The sequence below is a fragment of the Acipenser ruthenus genome, chromosome 16 (genome assembly GCF_902713425.1).
Source record: "Acipenser ruthenus chromosome 16, fAciRut3.2 maternal haplotype, whole genome shotgun sequence".
In the NCBI taxonomy this organism is placed as follows: Eukaryota; Metazoa; Chordata; class Actinopteri; order Acipenseriformes; family Acipenseridae; genus Acipenser; species Acipenser ruthenus.
This window is the reverse complement of record NC_081204.1, coordinates 27,794,791-27,815,461: the sequence shown is the minus strand read 5'-3', so window position 1 is coordinate 27,815,461 and position 20,671 is coordinate 27,794,791. Positions and strand designations below refer to the sequence as shown.

The following is a 20,671-nucleotide window of genomic DNA, read 5'->3' as shown; positions in this document are numbered from 1 at the left end:
CCTTTATGTCAGGTTACCTTGTGCTCACAACGTCCGGCCTGGCAAAGTCTTACAAACACATTTGACCTCACTAACACACTCACTAGCCTACAAGAAGTACTGGCACTGGTGAATACATGCAGATTGAGAGGGTGGGACATTGGTCCGCGTTTGGTACCAGCCTTAGCAGGCACCAGTGTAGCATCCCATTTCCTGGTGCAAAATGAAGATTCAGTGAAACCTTGTAGTTCTGCATTCATATTAAATGAATAGCATAAATGAATAAGTGGGGGCACATTGCTAGTTCAGATAGTTTGCATGTACCCTGCTGTATCTGAAGAGAACATGTTGCTTAGGTAGTGGTTAGGTTCAAATGAGCAACAAATGCCTCACCCCCCGCCTCTGCTCTAATATTTGGTGCTGTCTTTGATGTGACTTGAGTGAAGGCAACAGTGTGTGACACATCACGTCAAGTAATGCTGTAGGGTGTGAAGAAGTAATCAAATCAGGCTCAGACACGGGCCATAACATATCGGATAGATTCATATCTAGAGTGATCATCACAGACGGCTAAAGTTATGTGGGCACCCACAGCGAGGGCTTGATGAAGTCTTGACAGGAAGTACATTATTGGGGGATCAAAGACCTTTTGCTCCCCTGCAGTGACAGGAGACCCAGTTGAATGAACAAGAGAATAAGCTCCATTTTGGGATGTTGCTGTGGGGGGAGGAAGTGCGGATTTCAAGTCTTTTGAATGAACACACATGAGCTGCAACCATGTGGTAATAGCATTGATAAAGGGTAAGGCAAAGATAATGTGATTATCCCAAAACGAAAAGCAACTTTGAAGGCCATTTTGTTTTAAACGCAATAGAGCATATACTATATGCAGCAAAAAACAAAAGTTAGGTCTTTTGAAAGTTTTTATTTAAATAGAATTCTGGTTTTAAATTATATTTCTGTACAAAACCATTTCAATTTACAATATGTACAGTTTTTTTTGCATCATAAATTAACAAATAAAAAAAATAACATTTTAATATATTTGTTACAAAAAAAATATAATCCTGAGTTTTGTTATGCCACTCCTCTGAAATAAACAACCCCAATATGGGATCAGTAAATCAAAAGAAATGAGACAATCGAGGTCTAATACTAAAAACAATAAATAACAAAGTTTAGGCATCACACCAAGATTATTAAACAGATGGCACGTTGAACAGCTCAGTATCTTAACAAGCACAAAACAGTGAAGGAACTAGGTGACTTGGGTTATATTGCCAACAAGAACAAAGATTCTCTTCAGCTGATTACTAGAGTCAATTGATCTTTGTTTTTCACCATACATTTTTGCAGAAATAAAATTAATATATTTTAAATATAAATAAATAGGTTCTAAGCTGTTGATAGTAGGTTCAGTTGTAGCTGGTGAAGTGGGTCGCAGGTAGAGCCTTGTGTTTTGGAGAGACCTCCTGTTCGCTCTCAGATTCATCATATTCCTCCTCATCCTCGCTGTCAGACTCCTCGTAGAAGCTAATTGTTGCCTGGACTGGGAAGTTCTTCAGGAGGTTTTCCCCATCACTGTACAGGTAGTCGTAGGATTTAGATTTGGGCCAAAATAGTCTGGAGAAAAAAAAAAGAAAGAAAAGGATAATTAGAATTGAATTTTGAGGTTTGGTTGAACTAAATCAGATTTATCTAACCAAGAAATAATAACACTATAATGGAAGGTGCAGATTGCTAATGATTCCAGTGCCCAGGTCAGCTTTTCATGCACGAACACAAACTTCCGATAGAATAAAGATCTTCTACTTGTGTTGAATTGTGGAAGAGTAAAGTTCCTGTTAAGGGTATAGTCTGGAATCAGATTGACAGCACGTTCACAAGACACAACTAGATGCTTACCTGACTGGGTGCTGGAATAGGGGCTGCGTCTTTTCTGTTTCAGTGAAGCTTTCTGTGTTTGCAGGTCTGGCGTAAGGCTGGAGAGAAAACAGAACAAGTACATTAATAAAGGAACCTGCACTGTATTTGTGAACAAAACACCAAACAAGAAGGGTATCAAAGGATTTAACTGGCAAACACTTTGAAGTGCGGGTGGACAATTCTATAGGAAGCCCTCACAGGTACACAGGGGGTTCGGTTTTGTTTGTGCTTGTCTCCGGTACTGGTGCAGGCGTTGGAAGCCTTTTGGTTCGAAGTCACACCTTCAGTGTCAGCTCAGTTGTTTGGTACCAGGCTTTAGACCGCCATATAGCATCTCTTCTGGGTGTTAATTCCCTAGCATCTATGTTTCTCTCTTAAATCAACTTCATTTCTACACCTTCTTCTCTGGCACGGTAGTGCTAATCCCATTACAAGATGTGAGTTCTCTCCTTCTGTGACTGACAGGACCAGTTTAAAATACAAGTTTAAAGTACTGGGACAGATGGTATCTATCCATGGGTGAGGCGCAAACCAACAACTACCGCAGACACACACATATATATATATATATATATATATATTTCAATTAAAGAGAGTAGTCAAGGGAATATAATTCTGCAAACTATAAATTGCACAGAAATTAAACTTACACAAGTCTGCTGTCTCCTGTTCTTTCTCTCCATGTCTCTGGTGGTCATGATCCAGGGTCTCCATAGAGAAGGTGGGCTGGAGAAAGAAATTATATTAATGAGTAACTCAGGTCACTGGCTGGAAAGCAGCTAATCATTATTATAATATATATATATATATATATATATATATATATATATATATATATACACACACACACACACACACACACACACACACACACTATTCAAATAAAACGGCCGCACGAGAATGCATCTTGCAATCTGAAAGCTGTAAACATGTAGTACAATGAAGAAAGAACCTACCTGCTTCTCTGAGCTAGTCCGTTTAGAACCATGCTGTAAAGGTAGGAGCTAGGAGCAGGTGCAAACGGTGTCATGTTAGCGAAAAATGCGGTGGATTCCATTGCTGTGTTCTGCCTTTATCCTTAAAAATGAATGCTTCTTTTCTCTCTCTGGCGCTTTCTCTCTCTGTCTCTCTCAAGTGACTTCTCGGGTCGATGGCACGACGGTTCTGTGATTTGCTGCAGTCTCTCCAGAGTTTATATAGGCCTCGGGAAGAGGGACAGTGATAAATGAATGGGGCTATTTGCATTTTGGTGTCAAAAGTGGACCAGTTGAATAAACAGAGCACGACAGCGGGTGGTGAGGCCGGTGGTGAGAAATTTGGTACGAGAGAGGTGATTAAAGATAACAGAAAGGAGGAAAGTTAGACACCATCTGTGAGGAAAACCCGCGGGGAGTTATAGAGCAGGAGTGCAAAAGTAATTAAGAGGGAAAATTAGTATCCAGCCCCCAGACTAAAGCAGCGCCTGAGTATTCTTGTTTGGAGACAAGGCAGTCATAAACGTCAATTAATTTATATAATGGGCGAAAACGCGAAACAATCTTTACCTGGATTGAAACTCCAAGGGCTTATCTGCTGTATGTTGAAACATTTGTTTATTGTCTGTAAAGAAGAATAAGTGGATTTTAAATGTTTTACAGTGGGACTAGTACTGTGGTGATATAGCCTACATGTAAAGCATTAATATAGTGGTATAATAACTGTAGCATATGCATTCTTCCAAAAACATACAAAATATGTGTAGCTGGGCAGGATGTGCTTCTGTTCATTATAAAATCAATAACTAAATACACTTTCTTGAACTTAACAAAAACTTTTGAAAATGACACGTTATTTAAATGTTTAGAAATTTGTGGTGAACAATTCAAAGCATGAAATGACATTTTAAATGAGATTAGAATTACATTTTACATTTCAGAGTAATTCATGAACAAGAATAATTAAAAAAAAAAACGTCATACCTATACCAAATTGTTTCTGCGGATTTAAAATGTATAGCCTATTAACAGTGACGTTTAATTGTTGAACAACATTTTTATATTTGGTAGCCTACTGAATTGCATGTACATTAACTTGCTCTAGGCGTAAATAGTTTATTTTACAGAATATACACATTTAACTTTTAGCACGTGCACAGAATGCATGGGCATTGTAGATTACGCGCATTTTACAGTATTTGAGATTGAAGTGTTAAACGTTTGTAAATGTATTCCTAAGTAATGACCCTTTAATGGGGTCTGATTGACTCTATAGGCAGTTTGGACGAGGCAGTTTATTGTCCCAGCAGGGCATCCCACATTCTGGCAGAGTCTGCAACAAAATGCGTATATGGGACAGCAAAAGTGCTATCTGAATGCCCATTAATTCGACAAAAGGCATCTGAATGTGATGTTAATTTAGTTAATTTGGAAAATCTATGGACAACGGACTAAAAAAAAAAAAAAAACATTGCTTGTGGTTTATTTTGAATAGCTATCACCTTTGATTTCTTTGAAAACAAAACATATAATCTGTATTTAGGTGAATGACGTTTTAGTAAAACGATTAACCGGGTAATACACTTTCTTTTAACTTTTCCACTAGTGCATAGTAGGTCCTTTTTTTTTATCATTTTGTTAATATAAAAAAGTTAGCTTTATTAACCACTTTTTTAAAATCAAAAGCGTAAAAAAAAATACAATAGGAAAAGGTTTCGTTTGTTTAAAATGTGCGCTGTTTTATCTTCAAACGTTTGACAATTTGGCTTCTGTTGTAGGTAAAAGGATTTTAATTAACACCTTTAAGAAGCTGAATACTCCCACCACTACAACTTTACCACATTGTATTAAACCCAGACACAAGTTTATCCCCAAGATCCAAATGCTGAATCTCTTAAAATGACCCCTATCAAAACACGAGTTTGGAGACGGTTGTTTGTATTACTCGTTTGCTCTGAAGGATCTATTTTCACATTTGCTGGCAGTTCAGACAAGAGGTTTTACAACAACATACCCCGGGGAGAGCGCCTGGGCGCCCGCCGAGAAAGGTATTTCAGCAGACCTCAGAGCTTCCAATAATACACAGCGCATCTGCATGATCAGTACCAAAAGTCATTCTTAAACCTCTTTATCCAAACTTATCCAAACTTAGTGATTTATTTTTAAATGGTTTCAATTTTGATTCAGAGCAATACCATCCTCATCTGTCCAGGCACAGTTTCCCAAATCTTTAAAGTGATCAAGCAGGAGTTTTACTGGAAGAGCCAAAGAAGGTCTTTCTGTCTTTTATAATACAAAACCTGAATTCTGTCACTTTTCAATAGTTCAAAATGTATTTTCAGTGTATAAATCCATCATGGATGTATTCATGTACCACATGTGTCTTATTCAATAGTTTTACATTAGAAATAAGTTAATAATGTTAACTTTTATTTTACATGGTTCCAGCCTACACGTATAATACTAATAATAGTCTATGTCTGAAGATAAATAACATACTCCTAAATTACAGTATACAGAAATATTTGCAATAAAACAAACATTATATATATATATATATATATATATATATATATATATATATATATATATATATATATATATATATATATCAAAGCATATTAAAACATAATTAAACTAACTTTTTACATAGACTACTCTGAGTTCTTATGAATAGGGATGTATAATAATACCAATACGGTAGGGTAATAATGTTCTTTAAACTGTTGGTAAGTGGAATTCATTCATTTGTATGCTTCAGCAGACCCCCTGTTCTCCAGAATTATCATGTGTTTAATACCTGTCTGTTTTGATTTCTCTATAAGAATGATATAGGGGATTGCTCATGTATATTGAAATGTATTTGCTTACGATTGTAAGTCGCCCTGGATAAGGGCGTCTGCTAAGAAATAAATAATAATAATAATAATATATTCTAGGTTAGCTTATTGCTGGGGCCGCTGCTAATTCCCTTATATCCTGTTATTATTGCGTATTAAAGCCTCCCTGCTCAACTCATTGGGACACCTTCTCAGTGCAGAACAGCATAGGGACACTGGGGGGCAGCAGTGAGACATTCTTCCCTCCCACCCCCCCAGGTATAAAGTTCAAACAAATGAATCAGGGAAGACTGAAACGCTTCAGTAACTTTGTGACATTTGACATTTACCTCGTTTATTTAAAGACTGTCTGGTAAAAAATAAACATTAATGGTTACTTTTGGTAATGTGTTTCTTACAAAATAGTGAGTACAGATTAAGTAGTTACGTTTCACAATGTACTGTTCATATAAACAGTTTAGTTTAAACAGTTTAGTTTACTGCATACACGTTTCATCCATAAATTCAAAAATCCTGAATCGAAATGTAAGGTCAAATTCTTAGGAAACTAAGTAAACATACAACTGGGCTAGTGCCTTCATCAGTGTACTTCGAAGAAACCTGATGAAGGCACTAGCAGAAACGTGTGTTTGCTTGACTCAGTTTCCTATAGTTTTCATTTTTACAAAAAGCTGTCCCCCTCTCTGCAGCCTTTCCATCTAGCTCCTTCCCAACCCTGAACTCAAGCCAGGCAGGGTCCAGGGAGGATGTGCAGTAGAGCGAGCCAGCAGCATCATTGTTATAGAATGATTGATTCTATTTCTACATACCAGAGGGCCCTATTTATAAAGACTGAACTCATGAAGTCTGTTTTCATGGATACATTTTGCATTCATTAAATTGTTCTAGTATACATAATACAATATATAAAGTGTATGAATGCGTATGTGTATACGTTACTTTTAAAGTCACAAACTGGTTAGTGATTGTGGTTAATCACAATTCTAATTTACAGTATCATGAATGTATATCCTGTCATGTTATATGCAACTGCAGCTACTGTTTAGTTTTAATTACTTCTGGGATGAGCTTGATTTATAAAGTTGTGTCTGTGAATCATGTGAACTCAGATATGTTGATTTTCCCCAGATACATTCCAGGGCTTGGGAGATTTTTAGAACACAGGAACATTCTTCTGTCATTCCAAAGTACAATCTACTGCTTTTCCACTGCAGTGACGCTCCAGTGGTTTTCCAAATTGGATTTTACAGCCTATCGCTCTCACACTTTTCCCCTAAAGAGCCTCTCACCTCCGCTGACACACTCTGGGTGTGGAGGGACGGGGCATGGAGGGGTCGCCCCCTCTGTAGCTCCACTCACCCCTTCCCAAACCCACATTTCTGAGGGGCCCAAAGCGAGAGAGAATGGTGAGAAAGTCAAGCTCCAGCCAGATACGACTGTGCCCCATTCATTTACATGAATGAAAATCTGTAAACCTAATGACCTTGTTGATATTACAATATATTTGAATCACATTGTCCCATTAATGGAAAAGTTGGAAATTATGGCGGAGGTATGGTACGTAAAATTAAAAAAAAACATGTCAAGCCTTGGTAAACTGTGGTAAATGCATAATATAACTATGGCAAAAGCATCGGAGAATGGCATAATTCCTGTGCAAAATTACTGTGGTAGACTTTTATAAGCGCACTATCATTCATAAAAATAAATAACAATTGTTTATTAGCATATACACTTAACTACAGAGTATAGCTAGACATATGAATGTCTGAAACTGATATGCAATCTTGCCAGTTCACCATTGATGAGGTTTGTTAGGACTAATTCATGGATAAATTAAAGAACAAAAATCTGTAAATCAATGGCCACCTTGATGATCCGATGGAAAATATGTCACAAACACTAGCCTATTTTGCCAGTCTCACATGGCAAATTGATTCAGAACATTGCAGCGTATAGATAATGTCTTTGGGGAAACCTCTGTTTTCTGTTGTAAAAAAATTAAAGATTATGGAACTGTGTGGGCAATGAAAAAATGAAGAGCTGAGTGTGTCTTGATGTCCCTTGTGCATTGACCGGGGCGTTCCCACTCAGAGCTGGTCACTCTCACACCTCTCCTCCCTGATTGGGAGGTGTCTCTGGCACAGCCTCGCACCTCCAAGGCACACTTCAATGAAGACTAGAGGGAGCTATAATTTATCACACCTTGTTAGAATCTACACCTTTAGAGAAGTGACAACTGACGCCTTTACAGACTGGCCTTGGGATTCCCAAAGCAGCACCTCCACAGATTCAAAAGAAAAAAATTGATATGAAGAGAGGCTTTTAAACAATCTTCAACAGCAAAGCAGCTCTGGCACTGCAATGGAAATGCAATGGTTCTGTGCTAAGAGGTTAAGAAAGACTATGGAGAACTATGCACTGGTAGCGGTAGAATGGAACTGCAATGGTAACATTCCTGTATTTCAATACAGTTCCATGCTACCACGTTAGTACCAGTGTTCTACCATATCAGAATCTATCGCACATCTAGTGTATATATTGAAATAATTAAAATAATAAGGTGTTAATAAGATTCTGGGTTTTCTGTTGCTTCCAATCTGACTTCACATCAACTTGCTGCGATCCCTATGGACCTTTGTGACATTTGTTTATCCAACTGTCCCAATGAGATTTAATGGCTAGGATTCCACTTGTCATGTAATGCATATTACATGACAAGTGGATAACAAAAACATCACTACTGCATAACAAAAACATCACTACTGTTGTTATGAATAGGGGTCTATGCAGGCCAGTGCTGCTGAGAGTGTGTCGTAATGGATAGATATGGCTGCAGACAGGCCTGTTCTGAGCCAGGCTGTCTGTGCTCTAGGGCACTGCCTCTCAGGCCTGTCACTCTCACACCTCTACCCTAAAGAGCCTCTCACCTCCGCAGGCACACTCTGGGTGTGGAGGGAGGGGGCACGGAGGGGTTGCCCTCTCTGCAGCTCCAATGACCTGACGCTTTCCCAAACCCACACCTCAGAAGAGCGAGGGAGGGTCCAGGGAGAGTGGAGAGTCTCAGTCCCACACAGCTGACCCCCCCGCCCCCCCCATTAATGAATCTGACTGCAGGGTCGGGCTGTTTGTTAACTACTGTTCATGGAATTATTTTGTTGGAAATGCAGAATTCAGACATTCCAAATACATGTAGCTCACCCTGTTATCTTTTAGAGAAAGATTTGATAGCTATCATTAGTATTATTGTTATAACACAAGTGTACCAAGCAGAACCATTAGCAAACTTTAACATTACCATGAAAATAAATAGTAAAAAGCTGCATGAAGACAATCTCTTACCAAATGATCTTCAATGGCAGTGCAGTTGTTGCACTACAATAGCAATGGTTCTGCACAAGGAGGGTTATTATGTTATGAGACACTGGTAGAATGGTATCACAGTGGGAACATTTTCTTATTTTGATGCACCAGTGATATCATAATAAACTTACTATTAATTGCAGTATCATGGTACCGTATGTTTGTACCACAGTGCTACCATATCAGTAGGATAACACAATTTGAAATCTCCATGAAAGAGGATAGCAGAGATATTCCACTTGTCATGTAATGTATATTCACTACTGTTGTCATGAATAGGGGTCTATGCAGGCCAGTGCTGCTGAGAGTGTGTATTAATAGAGAGATATGACTGCAGACAGGCCTGTTCTGAGCCAGGCTGTCTGCTCTAGGGCACTGCCTCTCAGGCCTGTCACTCTCACACCTCTACCCTAAAGAGCCTCTCACCTCCGCAGGCACACTCTGGGTGTGGAGGGAGGGGGCACGGAGGGGTCGCCCTCTCTGCAGCTCTCCCAAACCCACACCTCTCAGGGGCTGCAGGGTGAGGGACAGGGAGATGGGAGAGGGAGCCAGCATTCTCCAGCGTACCCACTCTCACACCCCCACAGGCACACTTTAGTAAAGACTGACTCCCTCCTGCACATTGCTACAATCTACACCTCTGGAGAAGTGACAGCTGACACCCTCTCAGATTGGCTTTAATGGGATTCACAAAGCAGCACCTTCACAGATAGCACCTTTCAAACCTTCAGAAAGCTCTAATACTGGAAACCTTCTGATTGTACTCATGAAACAGGTTGGGCGGGACCTGCTGACCTTACTGTTCCCACGCAAAGATCTTAGCCACTGTATGATACACATGCATCAGTAGCTTTCTCTAGCTAATATCCCGATCTCCTATTGTCATTTTTAAATGATGCACACCATGAGAACCTCGTTAAGCTGGCACAGCCTGCCAGCTTGTTTCCAAGAGGGACCCAGGAAACAAAAACATGTACATTTAACACCATCCATTCTCACACACATTTCTCCATTTCTCATTCGTCAGTGATTATGTATACTTTGAACAAGAAAGTAATTATGAATGGCTGCTTCATGACAGAGGACTAACACTGGCTGTGCTAGGCATTGCCTCTCAGGCCTGTCACTCATACCTCTTTCCTCTAAAGAGCCTCTCACCTCCGCAGGCACACTCTGAGTGTGGAGGGAGGGGGCACGGAAGGGTCACCCTCTCTGCAGCTCCAATGACCTGACGCTTTCCCAAACCCACACCTCAGAAGAGCGGAGGGCCAGGCAGGGTCCAGGGAGAGTGGAGAGTCCCAGTCCCACACAGCTGACCCCCCCCCCCCCTCCCACACACACTATTGATGAATCTGACTGCAGGGTCAGGCTGTTTGTTAACTACTGTTCATGGAATTATTTTGTTGGAAATGCAGAATCCAGACATCCCAAACACATTTAGCTCACCCTATTATTCCAAACAAAACCACTAGCAAACCCTAACACTACCAAGAATGACAACTCAATCAATCTATCCTGATATACTGTAGCAGCACACTCATACACTTATGGTACCATGGTACTAAAATAAATTGGCTGAAAACATAGCAAAGTATAAGAAAGTATAGTAAATGCTAAAGGAGCATGGTAAGTCATAGATGAGCAGGGTTAACCATGGCAAACCATGCTTAAAAACATATATATACAGTATATATATATATATATATATATATATATATATATATATATATATATATATATATATATAAAGATATATATACAAATGGTGAACTGCAAACTCACCATTCATTTTTACTAATGTAAAGGAGGAAGTTACATTTCAGATTTAGTTTGTACTCGTACTTTGTCATGTAATACATGTTTTTGTTCCCACTTTGGAAATGGTGGTCCAAGGGAAACTTTTGAAAAGGTTTAGGAATCTCTGTTCTGTAAGAATTTCACTTCAGGTTCCAAGGAATGTCACATGACCCAGGAAAGTAGGAATGGAACTTCACTCATAACTCTACACATTCATTCAGAACCCGGTTATATTCTAGGGATGGAACTTCACAAGGCTTCAAATGGGGACACAGTGCATTATGGGAATGCATGATGTGGTAAAGGGCTGAGTGTGTCTCGACGTCCCTTGTGCTTTGACCGGGGCGTTCCCACTCAGAGCTGGTCACTCTCACACCTCTCCTCCCTGATTGGGAGGTGTCTCTGGCACAGCCTCGCACCTCCACAGGCACACTTCAATGAAGACTAGAGGGAGCTATAATTCATCACAGAGCCTCTCTCCCTCCTCCTCCTCACACCTTGTTAGAATCATCAGAGAAGTGACAACTGGCACCTTTACAGACTGGCCTTGGGATTCCCAAAGAGGCACCACACATAACACCTTCCAAACTAGAAACTTTTAATACTCCACTCCATGTCTTTAGGTAAGTCCCCTTCTCAATAAAAAAACACAAACAAAGATCTAAGAGTAAGGAGCTAGTTTGTACTGTCCCTTACCTTTTTATGGAGTTTGCAATCATTCTGAAATGAATCTAACGCTGCTTTTTTTTTTTTTGATGAGTATCTTCTAATGTGCTTTGCTACTCTTCATTTCTAGTTGCCAGCCGTAGACATAAGTAACACAGACAAGATCATTCAGCAGAAATCATACAGCATGCAAAAATAAGACAGTGTGAAATGAAATATGTATGTAGGCCAGTGGTGTAGTCAAGCTAGAACGTGCCAGAACACCGTTCTGGTACTATTTTCTATAGGCAGCAATGGTGTAGCCAGAACTCGCATAATAGGCAAGCAAGTTACAAAACTCATATCTTCCACACAACTGTCTGATTCAGTCAGTAATCCTCCTGATGCAATGGAAAGAGCATTACAAACTTCTATTACAAGCTACTTCTTTAAGAAGGCTATAAATGCTGATGAAAACGACTACGACTGTGGACACAAACACAAGCAAAGCCACTGACACACAGACACGTAAATAAAGTGAAGCGTTCTGACAAGATGGAAAAAGACACTTTGTGGAAATACTCGTAGAAATGAGATGAATACATTACCTATTATATGTGTTACTAGAAGTTCATTATGAAAATAAAATGTGAATTTGTATAATAATTCTTGTTTAAGAAAATCTATATTTAAGTGGCGTTCCTGAACTTTCAGATTTAGGGCTACACCACTGACGTAGGCCTCAACTGCTGTACAGCTCTGGCCAAAAGTTTTGAATTTTAGGAATGAGACATAATTAAAAAAATAATATATATATTTTATTTAACATCATGTAATCAAATAAACTACAAAATTATATTGCAAAAGTTTACCAGAAGCCATAATAGTAGTACAGTGTTTCATGTTCGATTTTGAATTGTCACATTTTTCAATTTCTGAAGCAACGCGTTTGGCCATATATGTATATCTCGTTAATGGGTATGCATGGGATAATTAATGCGAATGGGAGTTTTTTTTGCTGTACATTCATAAGCATGCTGCTTGTTTGCTGTTTGTTTGCTGTTCTCTGACCTGTGTGCTGTAGACTGGGGGCAGATTAGCCAGCAGCAAAGCTTGTTATTGTGTTCCCAACATGTGAGGAAAGATTAGGGTGAAGAAAGGAAGCTAATCCTGGCGAGTAACCCTTCCAGAACTGGGGGAAGGTACGGCCTCACAACTCACCGCAGTGAGCAAGGGAACAGGCATACTGGTGAGGGGAGTCCATGGGACGAGACAGCTCTGCCCCGTCTCAACCCGTGGACAGTCTGGTGGGCGGCTGTGTCTGTTGATTAAGAGAACCAGAAGGCTATAGCGGTATGTATTTCTGTGTGTGCCAGTGTTGTACAGAGTTTCGCAAGTATACATTTATAGGTATGTACTTGAGTCTCAAGGAATGTCTGAGTCTGTTGGGGTTTGTGTTCTTGTCCTGCATTTTTATTTATTTTATTTTTCTTAGTTTTAATCACAAAACACTACTTGTGTGATTGTGAAAATGATTAAGAACCTGTGAATTTAGCCTAATATTCAGATTTTCTTTAATGTATTTATTTGCTTTAATGTCATTCTAGTACTAGGCAATCCATGCTGATATTGATTACATGTTGTAAAACTGAGAAGGAAGCATCAGACTGTTCTGAATGCAGTGGATCAGTGCTGGTTCAAGGTTGGTGTAGAGAAGACAGTGTTGAAGTTGAAAGTGATCTGTTGAGAACAGTGGTAAAAAAAAATCCCACAGACTTGTGCAACAAGCTTGTACATGTGCAACGGGCAGTGTTGTGTAATACACTGCCGTTACAGATTCTTTCCTGTCCCTTGTTGATTAGATGAGATGAGGTCAAATGCTTTAAAACCAAGAATGCAGAGGAGCCCGGCTCTTTTTCATTGTGGTTTAGATGCTCGCTTGCGGTGCGCGGGGTCGCTAGTTCGCACCCAGCCTCTGCCCTGTTACACATGCGATGACAAGTTGTCTGGAAACTGTGATAAGTACAATCAACAGGAACTGAGCCACCTCACCAAGCTATAGTAGTCCCTACTGGCCAAGCTTCTTGTGAGCCTGCAGGGCTGGCCTTTGTCCTGTAGGGCAGTGGTTCTCAAACCTTCTAGACTGTGCCCCCCTTCCTCTTGTCTGTGGTACTTGATGCCCCACCTCCACACACATGTACATATACCGGTAAAAAAAAAAAAAAAAATCAAACATGTCACTGGCTTCTCTGTACATCACTGCTCTTGTGTGTTTGGTTTTGCACATAACAAAGAGCCCAACACTAATGTCATTATGTTTTGTAAACAAGGCTTGAGTATCACTGAAACGTAGATAAGACACAGGTTTCCTGTTAAAGAGCCAATCGAGTATGACATTGCAGTTATCTTATCTATTATTTGATCTTATCCGGTTGTATTTTTCTTGCTGTTTAGATTCTCTGTGCGGTTTTCTATTCGGTTATCACAGTCTGGTGACTTTTTAAAACTTTGAAGTTTAAAGCATACCTATGACCTCAATAGTGCTTTCAGAATCATGTCTAAATGTGTTTTGTGTGCTATTTCGTACTCTTAGAGCAAATGCAGTAGACACCAGGATGTGAAACAGAAATGTTTGCAATGAGGTGCACGAAACAGGGTTTCAAATTTACTGCCAGGTTGGATCTGGTTATCCAAATTGTCAGTTTTCTTGAAGTGATGTTGTGTAAGGAAATCCATACCAACTAAAATACTTTTTTTATGTGAACAAAAAGTTGCTGTACCATACTAGATTTCAATTGAGCTCTGACCGACAAGAGTCAATTCTGAACAAGAAAACCAGCGGAAACTAGAAAAAAAAAAAACTCAACTGCCCTGATCAGATTAGAGATTGCTCCTGTGGTCTATGATGTCATCAGAATCTCTCGAAGGAAACCCAGAGTTCCCCTTTTGTAACACATTTATATTGACTGGAAACAGGCTGCTATTGATACAACATCATGTGGTAGAAATAAAAAAGAACTATTTATCAGTGTTATTCCGCTCCTGAACTTGAGACTCCACTCAGTACCACAGTTCTAGCAAATTATGGGTTATATTGGGTTTTAAAGAAGTCACTGATGGTTAAGCAAAACGTCACACCAAGGTTCATTGTTAGGTGCTGAATGGAAACATCACAACATGGTCTATCCCATAAGAAAGCAAATGCTTAGTGATGAGGCTAAAGGGTACTACTGCTCTATTGTCTAGCAGAATCCTTTCCATCTGTTCTGTAGTTCATTACCTTTTATTACCTTTTATTGCCTATGTTACCTTTATGATAGGTCAAAGGTTTGTTTCAGGGTGCTGGTAGCTGTGAAATAGTTCTGTAATGAGTAAATATTTAACTAGCTTGCTTGCTTTTATATAAGATAGCAACACAGAAATTCAGGAGCCTTCTGACAATCCAAAACAGGACCGAGAGGAGGCTGAGGCTCTCTTGTGTCAACGTATAAGTGAGACTCCCAATTCTGATAATGTCGAGAGTGAAAAGAAGGGTCAGAAATGGCTCCATTGAGCTGGAACTGAGCGGCTTTGCTCTTGGAATTCTGGGTTTGTTAGGGACACTGTTGGCCACCGTTTTACCGCACTGGAGGACGACAGCGTTCATCGGCTCCAACATTATCACAGCCGTGGGCTACCTGAAGGGCTTGTGGCACGGGCACCTTCCAGTGCGAAATATACCGCTCTCTACTGGCCTTGCCCCCGGATCTCCAGGCCGCACGAGCCATGATGGTCATCTCAGTGGTTCTGTCTACTCTAGGCTGTGTCATCTCTTCCGTTGGGATGAAGTGCACCGTCTTCATGCTGAGAACCACGACCAAATCCCAAGTAGCGGGCGCTGGGGGCTGCTGTTTCCTAGCTGCAGGCTTCATGTGCATAATCCCAGTGTCATGGACCACTAATGAGGTGATCCGTATGTTTTACAACCCTATGCTATCCAACAGCTACAGGTATGAGATGGGTGCAGCACTCTACCTGGGTATGGTGTCTGCCGTGCTCTCCTTCCTTGCTGGGGGTATCCTCTGTGCCTCCTGCTGTGGGCAGGAAGGGGGCTCAAGACGCCCGGGCCTCAGGATCAACCCTTACCCAAACCGCAACCCGCAACGCTCGCAACTAATGATTTTCCGGAACCCAGCGGTGCAAAACGGCAATGCCATTGGCAGCACAAACTACAAAATCAGCCACGATGGATACAACCTCGATGGGTATGTGTGACACTGCAGAGGTGGGTGCACTGGGCTGTACCAGGAACTGAGGAACACTGACAGAGGAGGGTAGAATACTGCATGGCCACACTTACACTGTGTCGAACACCAAGAGCAATGCATGTATGCATAAGCACTTATCTATAGCTTTAAACACTCAATCATCAATTTTGTGAACGTTTCTGTAAAAGCCTTCATTTATACAATCAGAATATTTTGTACTCACACTGGCATTTTAACACGTGTTTGTTGCACTGGCTTGATTCTCAATTGCCCCTGGTCCTGCACAGTACTGGCAACATTGACTGCACACCAGCTAACAGGTTATCTAGAGGTGCCAGTTTGGACACTGTGACTCATAACACAATGGAAGAGATATCGTTTTGCATGCTGTATATGACAGGAATCCCCGTCTTAAGTTCTATAGGCAGCCGATTGTATATGCTGTATTTCTTGAAATCCGATTGCCACTTTATTCTAGGCAGGATGTGATCTCATCTCGTACCCTCTGTGTTGTATACAGTTGTTTATATTTGGAGTTTAATGACGCTAGTCGATGCAGAACTAGGTTTGCCAGACACGATACATGTTTCTTGTCCTGTACTGTTGTTATTTACAAACAAATGATATTTTATGCTATAAATTATATGACGAGTGAAATCTCTCTGTCAATCACTTTCAATGGGATTTCAAATTCTATATCCTGGGATAAAATGATAAGGTACAGTTTTGATAAACAAACACCAGTGACAGCATTGAGACAGCACTCTGTAGCTGAGTCAAACTGACTTATGTTTTACGCCTCTTGTGGATATTGCTTAATTGTATATAGAATAAGCACTGCAGTGAATTTCAAGATTATAATTGCATTGAGGGGTTCTGGTGACATCACAAACCACAAGAGCAAAGCCCAAGATGCAATTATAACTGAAAGTAATTCACTTGCTATTTTATTATTTTTTTCATTTCATAAATAGGCATTGTGTTGTCACATGGTGTAATTATGACTTTTTGACTTTAATACAGATTAATTATGACTTTCTGCATTTCAAAAAGTCACCCTTTAGTTTAAGGCTACATTAATAAGCATCTTTAAACATAAAAGGTGTTGAGGATTATTATCACGGGACAAAAAGTGTGGATGCTTATTACCATGTATTATACTGTACAAGTCACTTTTAAAAGCAGAACATCTCACATTTTGTATATATCAGCATTTCATTGTGTTTTTTCCTCCTTTAATTGTTTACACTGTCTCTTCTATTTATAAAAAATATACATAATATTTATATTTAAATACCTTATTTTCTAACCTGTATCTGTTATTTCATTGTGGAATTACTTTTTGCTGTGTAATTATTAAATCTAATTTCTACATTACTCAGGTTTTTCTTACGGGTCATTTCTTATAAGACACTGTTAGCGCATTAGTTTTGAAATTATTATTATTCATTTCTTAGCAGATGCCCTTATCCAGGGCGACTTACAATTGTTACAAGATATCACATTATACATTATTTCACATTATACAGATATCACATTATTTTTACATACAATTACCCATTTATACAGTTGGGTTTTTACTGGAGCAATCTAGGTAAAGTACCTTGCTCAAGGGTACAACAGCAGTGTCCCCCACTGGGGATTGAACCCACAACCCTCAACCCTCAACCCTCAACCCTCCAGTCAAGAGTCCAGAGCCCTAACCACTACTCCACACTGCTGCCCCCCGCAGCAGTGTGGAGTAGTGGTTAGGGCTCTGGACTTTACCGCATGGCTACCTACACTTGCCGTGCCTTTTTGCCTAAACAACAGCACTGCTTAGAATCTTCTTCAGCCAATCAGAGTGCTCTGTTCACCCAGTCTGTTTTATAATGGAATTATTTGTTAACACTGCATAGCCTGTCCTGGTTAGACATTTCTAAGTCTATTTAACAATCACAAGCGAAGGCCAATTCAGTAATAGAGCTGGAGCTTGACTTATATTGTCTCATTGAATATGACTCAAAATGACAATAGTCTCACACAAGCTATTGAATGAGGATTTTACACATAATACCTCTCTCACCCCAGCAGACACTGACCCTGACCTATAAATCCTTCCTATAAATGTTCCCTTTATGATAGAAAAGGGTCTAGTGTTTGTTACTGGTGGCTGGGAAATTGATCTGTGATGAGTGAATATTTAACCAGCGTGTTTGCTTTCATATAAAAACAGTGGCCCAGATATCCCGGGGCTTTCAGACCACCCAGAACAGGAGAGGAACATCGAACAAATTCTCCCCAACTTATCCAGGAGAATCCCATTTCTGGAAAAGTCAAGAGTGAAAAGAAGGGTCAGGAATGTCTTCCACAGGGCTGGAACTGATCGGCTTCACTCTGGGAATGCTGGGTTTTTTAGGGACACTGGTTGCCACCATTTTGCCCAAATGGAGAACCACTGCATACACCGGCTCCAACATTATCACATCCGTGGGCTACCTGAAAGGCCTGTGGATGGAGTGTGCCTACCACAGCACGGGCACCATCCAGTGCGAGACCTACAACTCCCTGCTGGCCTTGCCCTCTGATCTCCAGGCTGCGCGGGCCATGATGGTCATCTCAGTGGTTCTGTCCAGCCTGGGCTGTGTCATCTCTTGTGTTGGGATGAAGTGCACCACCTGCATGCTGGAGTCCTCGGCTAAATCCAAAGTGGCTGGCGCTGGGGGCTGCTGTTTCCTGGCTGCTGGCTTCATGAGCTTAATCCCTGTGTCATGGACAACTAACGAGGTGATCAGCATTTTCTACGACCCTAACCTGTCCTCCAGCTACAAGTACGAGATGGGAGAGTCGCTCTATGTGGGCATGGTGTCTGCCTTGCTCTCCTTTCTAGGTGGGGGTATCCTCTGTGCCTCCTGCTGTGGGCAGGAAGGGGGACTCCACCGTTACCCAATCAGCAATCCCCAGCACTCGCAGCAAATGACTTTCCGGAACCCAGCGGCACACAACAGCAATAACCATCCCCAGAGCAAAAACCCCCGGCCCCCGGGACCCTCCTCCTCCTCCAGGACTCAGAGAACCAACTTCAATGGTTACAACCTCAATGGGTATGTGTGACACTGCTAGGGTGGGTGAACTGGAATGGAATGTACCAGGAATTATGGAACACTGACTCGTTACTTGACAGTGGACTATCACTGGCACCCTGTGAAGTCAAACTTACACTGTCACCTTGCAGGACACTGGGAAATATGTCCCTGTGCAGTGTATTACAAACAGGTTGCAGTGCATTTCAAATGTTCTAAAACTTTAAATATGCTATCATAAATTCTGTTGCTAATCTACGATAAAACTAAGCTAGGGCTGTATTTTCTTCACAGTAAAAAAGATGGCTTATTTCACTGCTTTTCACGATCTGAAAATAGGTATTTCAATATATTTTATGATTAAACATAATATTATTAAAGCAGAAAAAGGTGTTATGTTCAAAATTGATTTTTTTCTCGAAATATTTAAATGCTAAATTACAGAATGTCCACCTTTTAAAGACATCCGATTTTCACCATTAGTGAATCATCAAACAAAATAAAAACATAAATACATTTAAAAATAACAACAGACAGGTAAAATGTCCCTTTCTTGTATTAGACAGAGCGATCTTTAGCAGAAATGTTTCCGATCTTTGATGCAGCTGGTGTCCTTTTTACTGAAGACATTTTAAAGAAATCATGCAGCTCTATGCAGTGTGTGTTCAATCATTTACCAGAAGCAAAATAAGATGGTTGCCAGGTTAGGGAATGCAGTGAAACAGTCAATAAGGCAAACATTTGCTGTATTTATTTTGAAGTGATGAAAAACATGCATATTTACACTATTCATTCAAAAATGAGAATTTTTCAAGTAAAACTACATATTACACTGCAATGGGTACGCTTCATGGAAATCGTGAAATCTATTATAACTATAGTAAGTCAAACAGACCAAGTAAAAGCCTTCATCAATGGAATCAAAATCTATTGTTCTGGTACACTGGGACCAAGTGTTTAAGTGTTCCAGATCGTGTCGGTCACACTTTAAGGTACATTATCAAGCATCTGTAAACATGTTAGAAAAGGGGTTGAGGATTATTATCACAGGGTAACAGATGATACAATATCTATTCAAAATAGAGATCATTTCAAAACCATTTTTTCATGTATCTGTTTACTGAGAGATACAATTAAGGTACATTTTTTTGTTTGTTTTGTATGTCATTTTTTCTTACTGAGTAATTTGAAAGGTTTGGCACTGAATAACGTTTTTGTATTTAAGGCAACAGTGTTAATAAGAAGATGCAGAGTTTGCTATAAAATAAAACCCCAGAATTTGTCTGTTTAGTTTAGGTTTAAACATACATTGTTGTCCATACATTATACTTGTTATTTAAAAGAATACTTCAGGAATGTACAAGGGGGGTACGTTTTTACTGTACTCATTTCTATATATTGTATTGGTGTCTATGGATCAATAAAAAATACAAACAAATAAAAACGTACTGAAACTAGCAAGAGGCATGACTGATATATTGGCTTTGTTTGGAACTTAAATGATGAATAAATAACAGCCACATTTTCTTGCCTTACTGTACAGATATACATATTTTTTTTTATTTAATGCCGGAAGGCAGGTAACACATGAGCAGTGAATCATGCGTTATTTTTATCCAACACTTCACTCCCCTAAGCACACATCAACCACAGCAAAAGGTGTCAAACCAATTTACTGCGTCTGCTTTTTTTTTGTTATACAGTGCAGTGGAAATTCACTATTTTGACCACCAAAAGGTTTAAGTAAACTGGTCTTACGAGGGAGTAGATTTATTGAAAAACACAGTTTCATGTCAACTCAATAAAACATCCAATGACAGAAGGACACCCCTACTAGC

The 20,671-nt window shown here is 39.9% G+C and overlaps 2 protein-coding genes and 1 pseudogene across 2 annotated transcripts; 2 read left to right on the top strand and 1 right to left on the bottom strand.

Annotated features, from left to right (window-relative positions):
* Nucleotides 1-889: 889 nt before the first annotated feature.
* LOC117411903 (protein ripply1-like) lies at nt 890-3,105 on the bottom strand. Its single transcript, XM_034019741.3, has 4 exons — nt 2,862-3,105; nt 2,556-2,631; nt 1,885-1,961; nt 890-1,602 (listed from the first exon to the last, which is right to left on the bottom strand). The coding sequence occupies exons 1-4, from the start codon at nt 2,960-2,962 to the stop codon at nt 1,395-1,397; spliced, it is 462 nt and encodes a 153-aa protein (XP_033875632.1). The 5' UTR covers nt 2,963-3,105; the 3' UTR covers nt 890-1,394.
* A 9,615-nt stretch (nt 3,106-12,720) lies between these two features.
* LOC117412037 (claudin-2-like) lies at nt 12,721-20,290 on the top strand. Its single transcript, XM_034019981.3, has 2 exons — nt 12,721-12,877; nt 17,987-20,290. The coding sequence occupies exon 2, from the start codon at nt 18,112-18,114 to the stop codon at nt 18,862-18,864; it is 753 nt and encodes a 250-aa protein (XP_033875872.3). The 5' UTR covers nt 12,721-12,877; nt 17,987-18,111; the 3' UTR covers nt 18,865-20,290.
* Nucleotides 14,967-17,156, top strand: LOC117412477 (claudin-14-like; annotated as a pseudogene).
* Nucleotides 20,291-20,671: the final 381 nt, after the last annotated feature.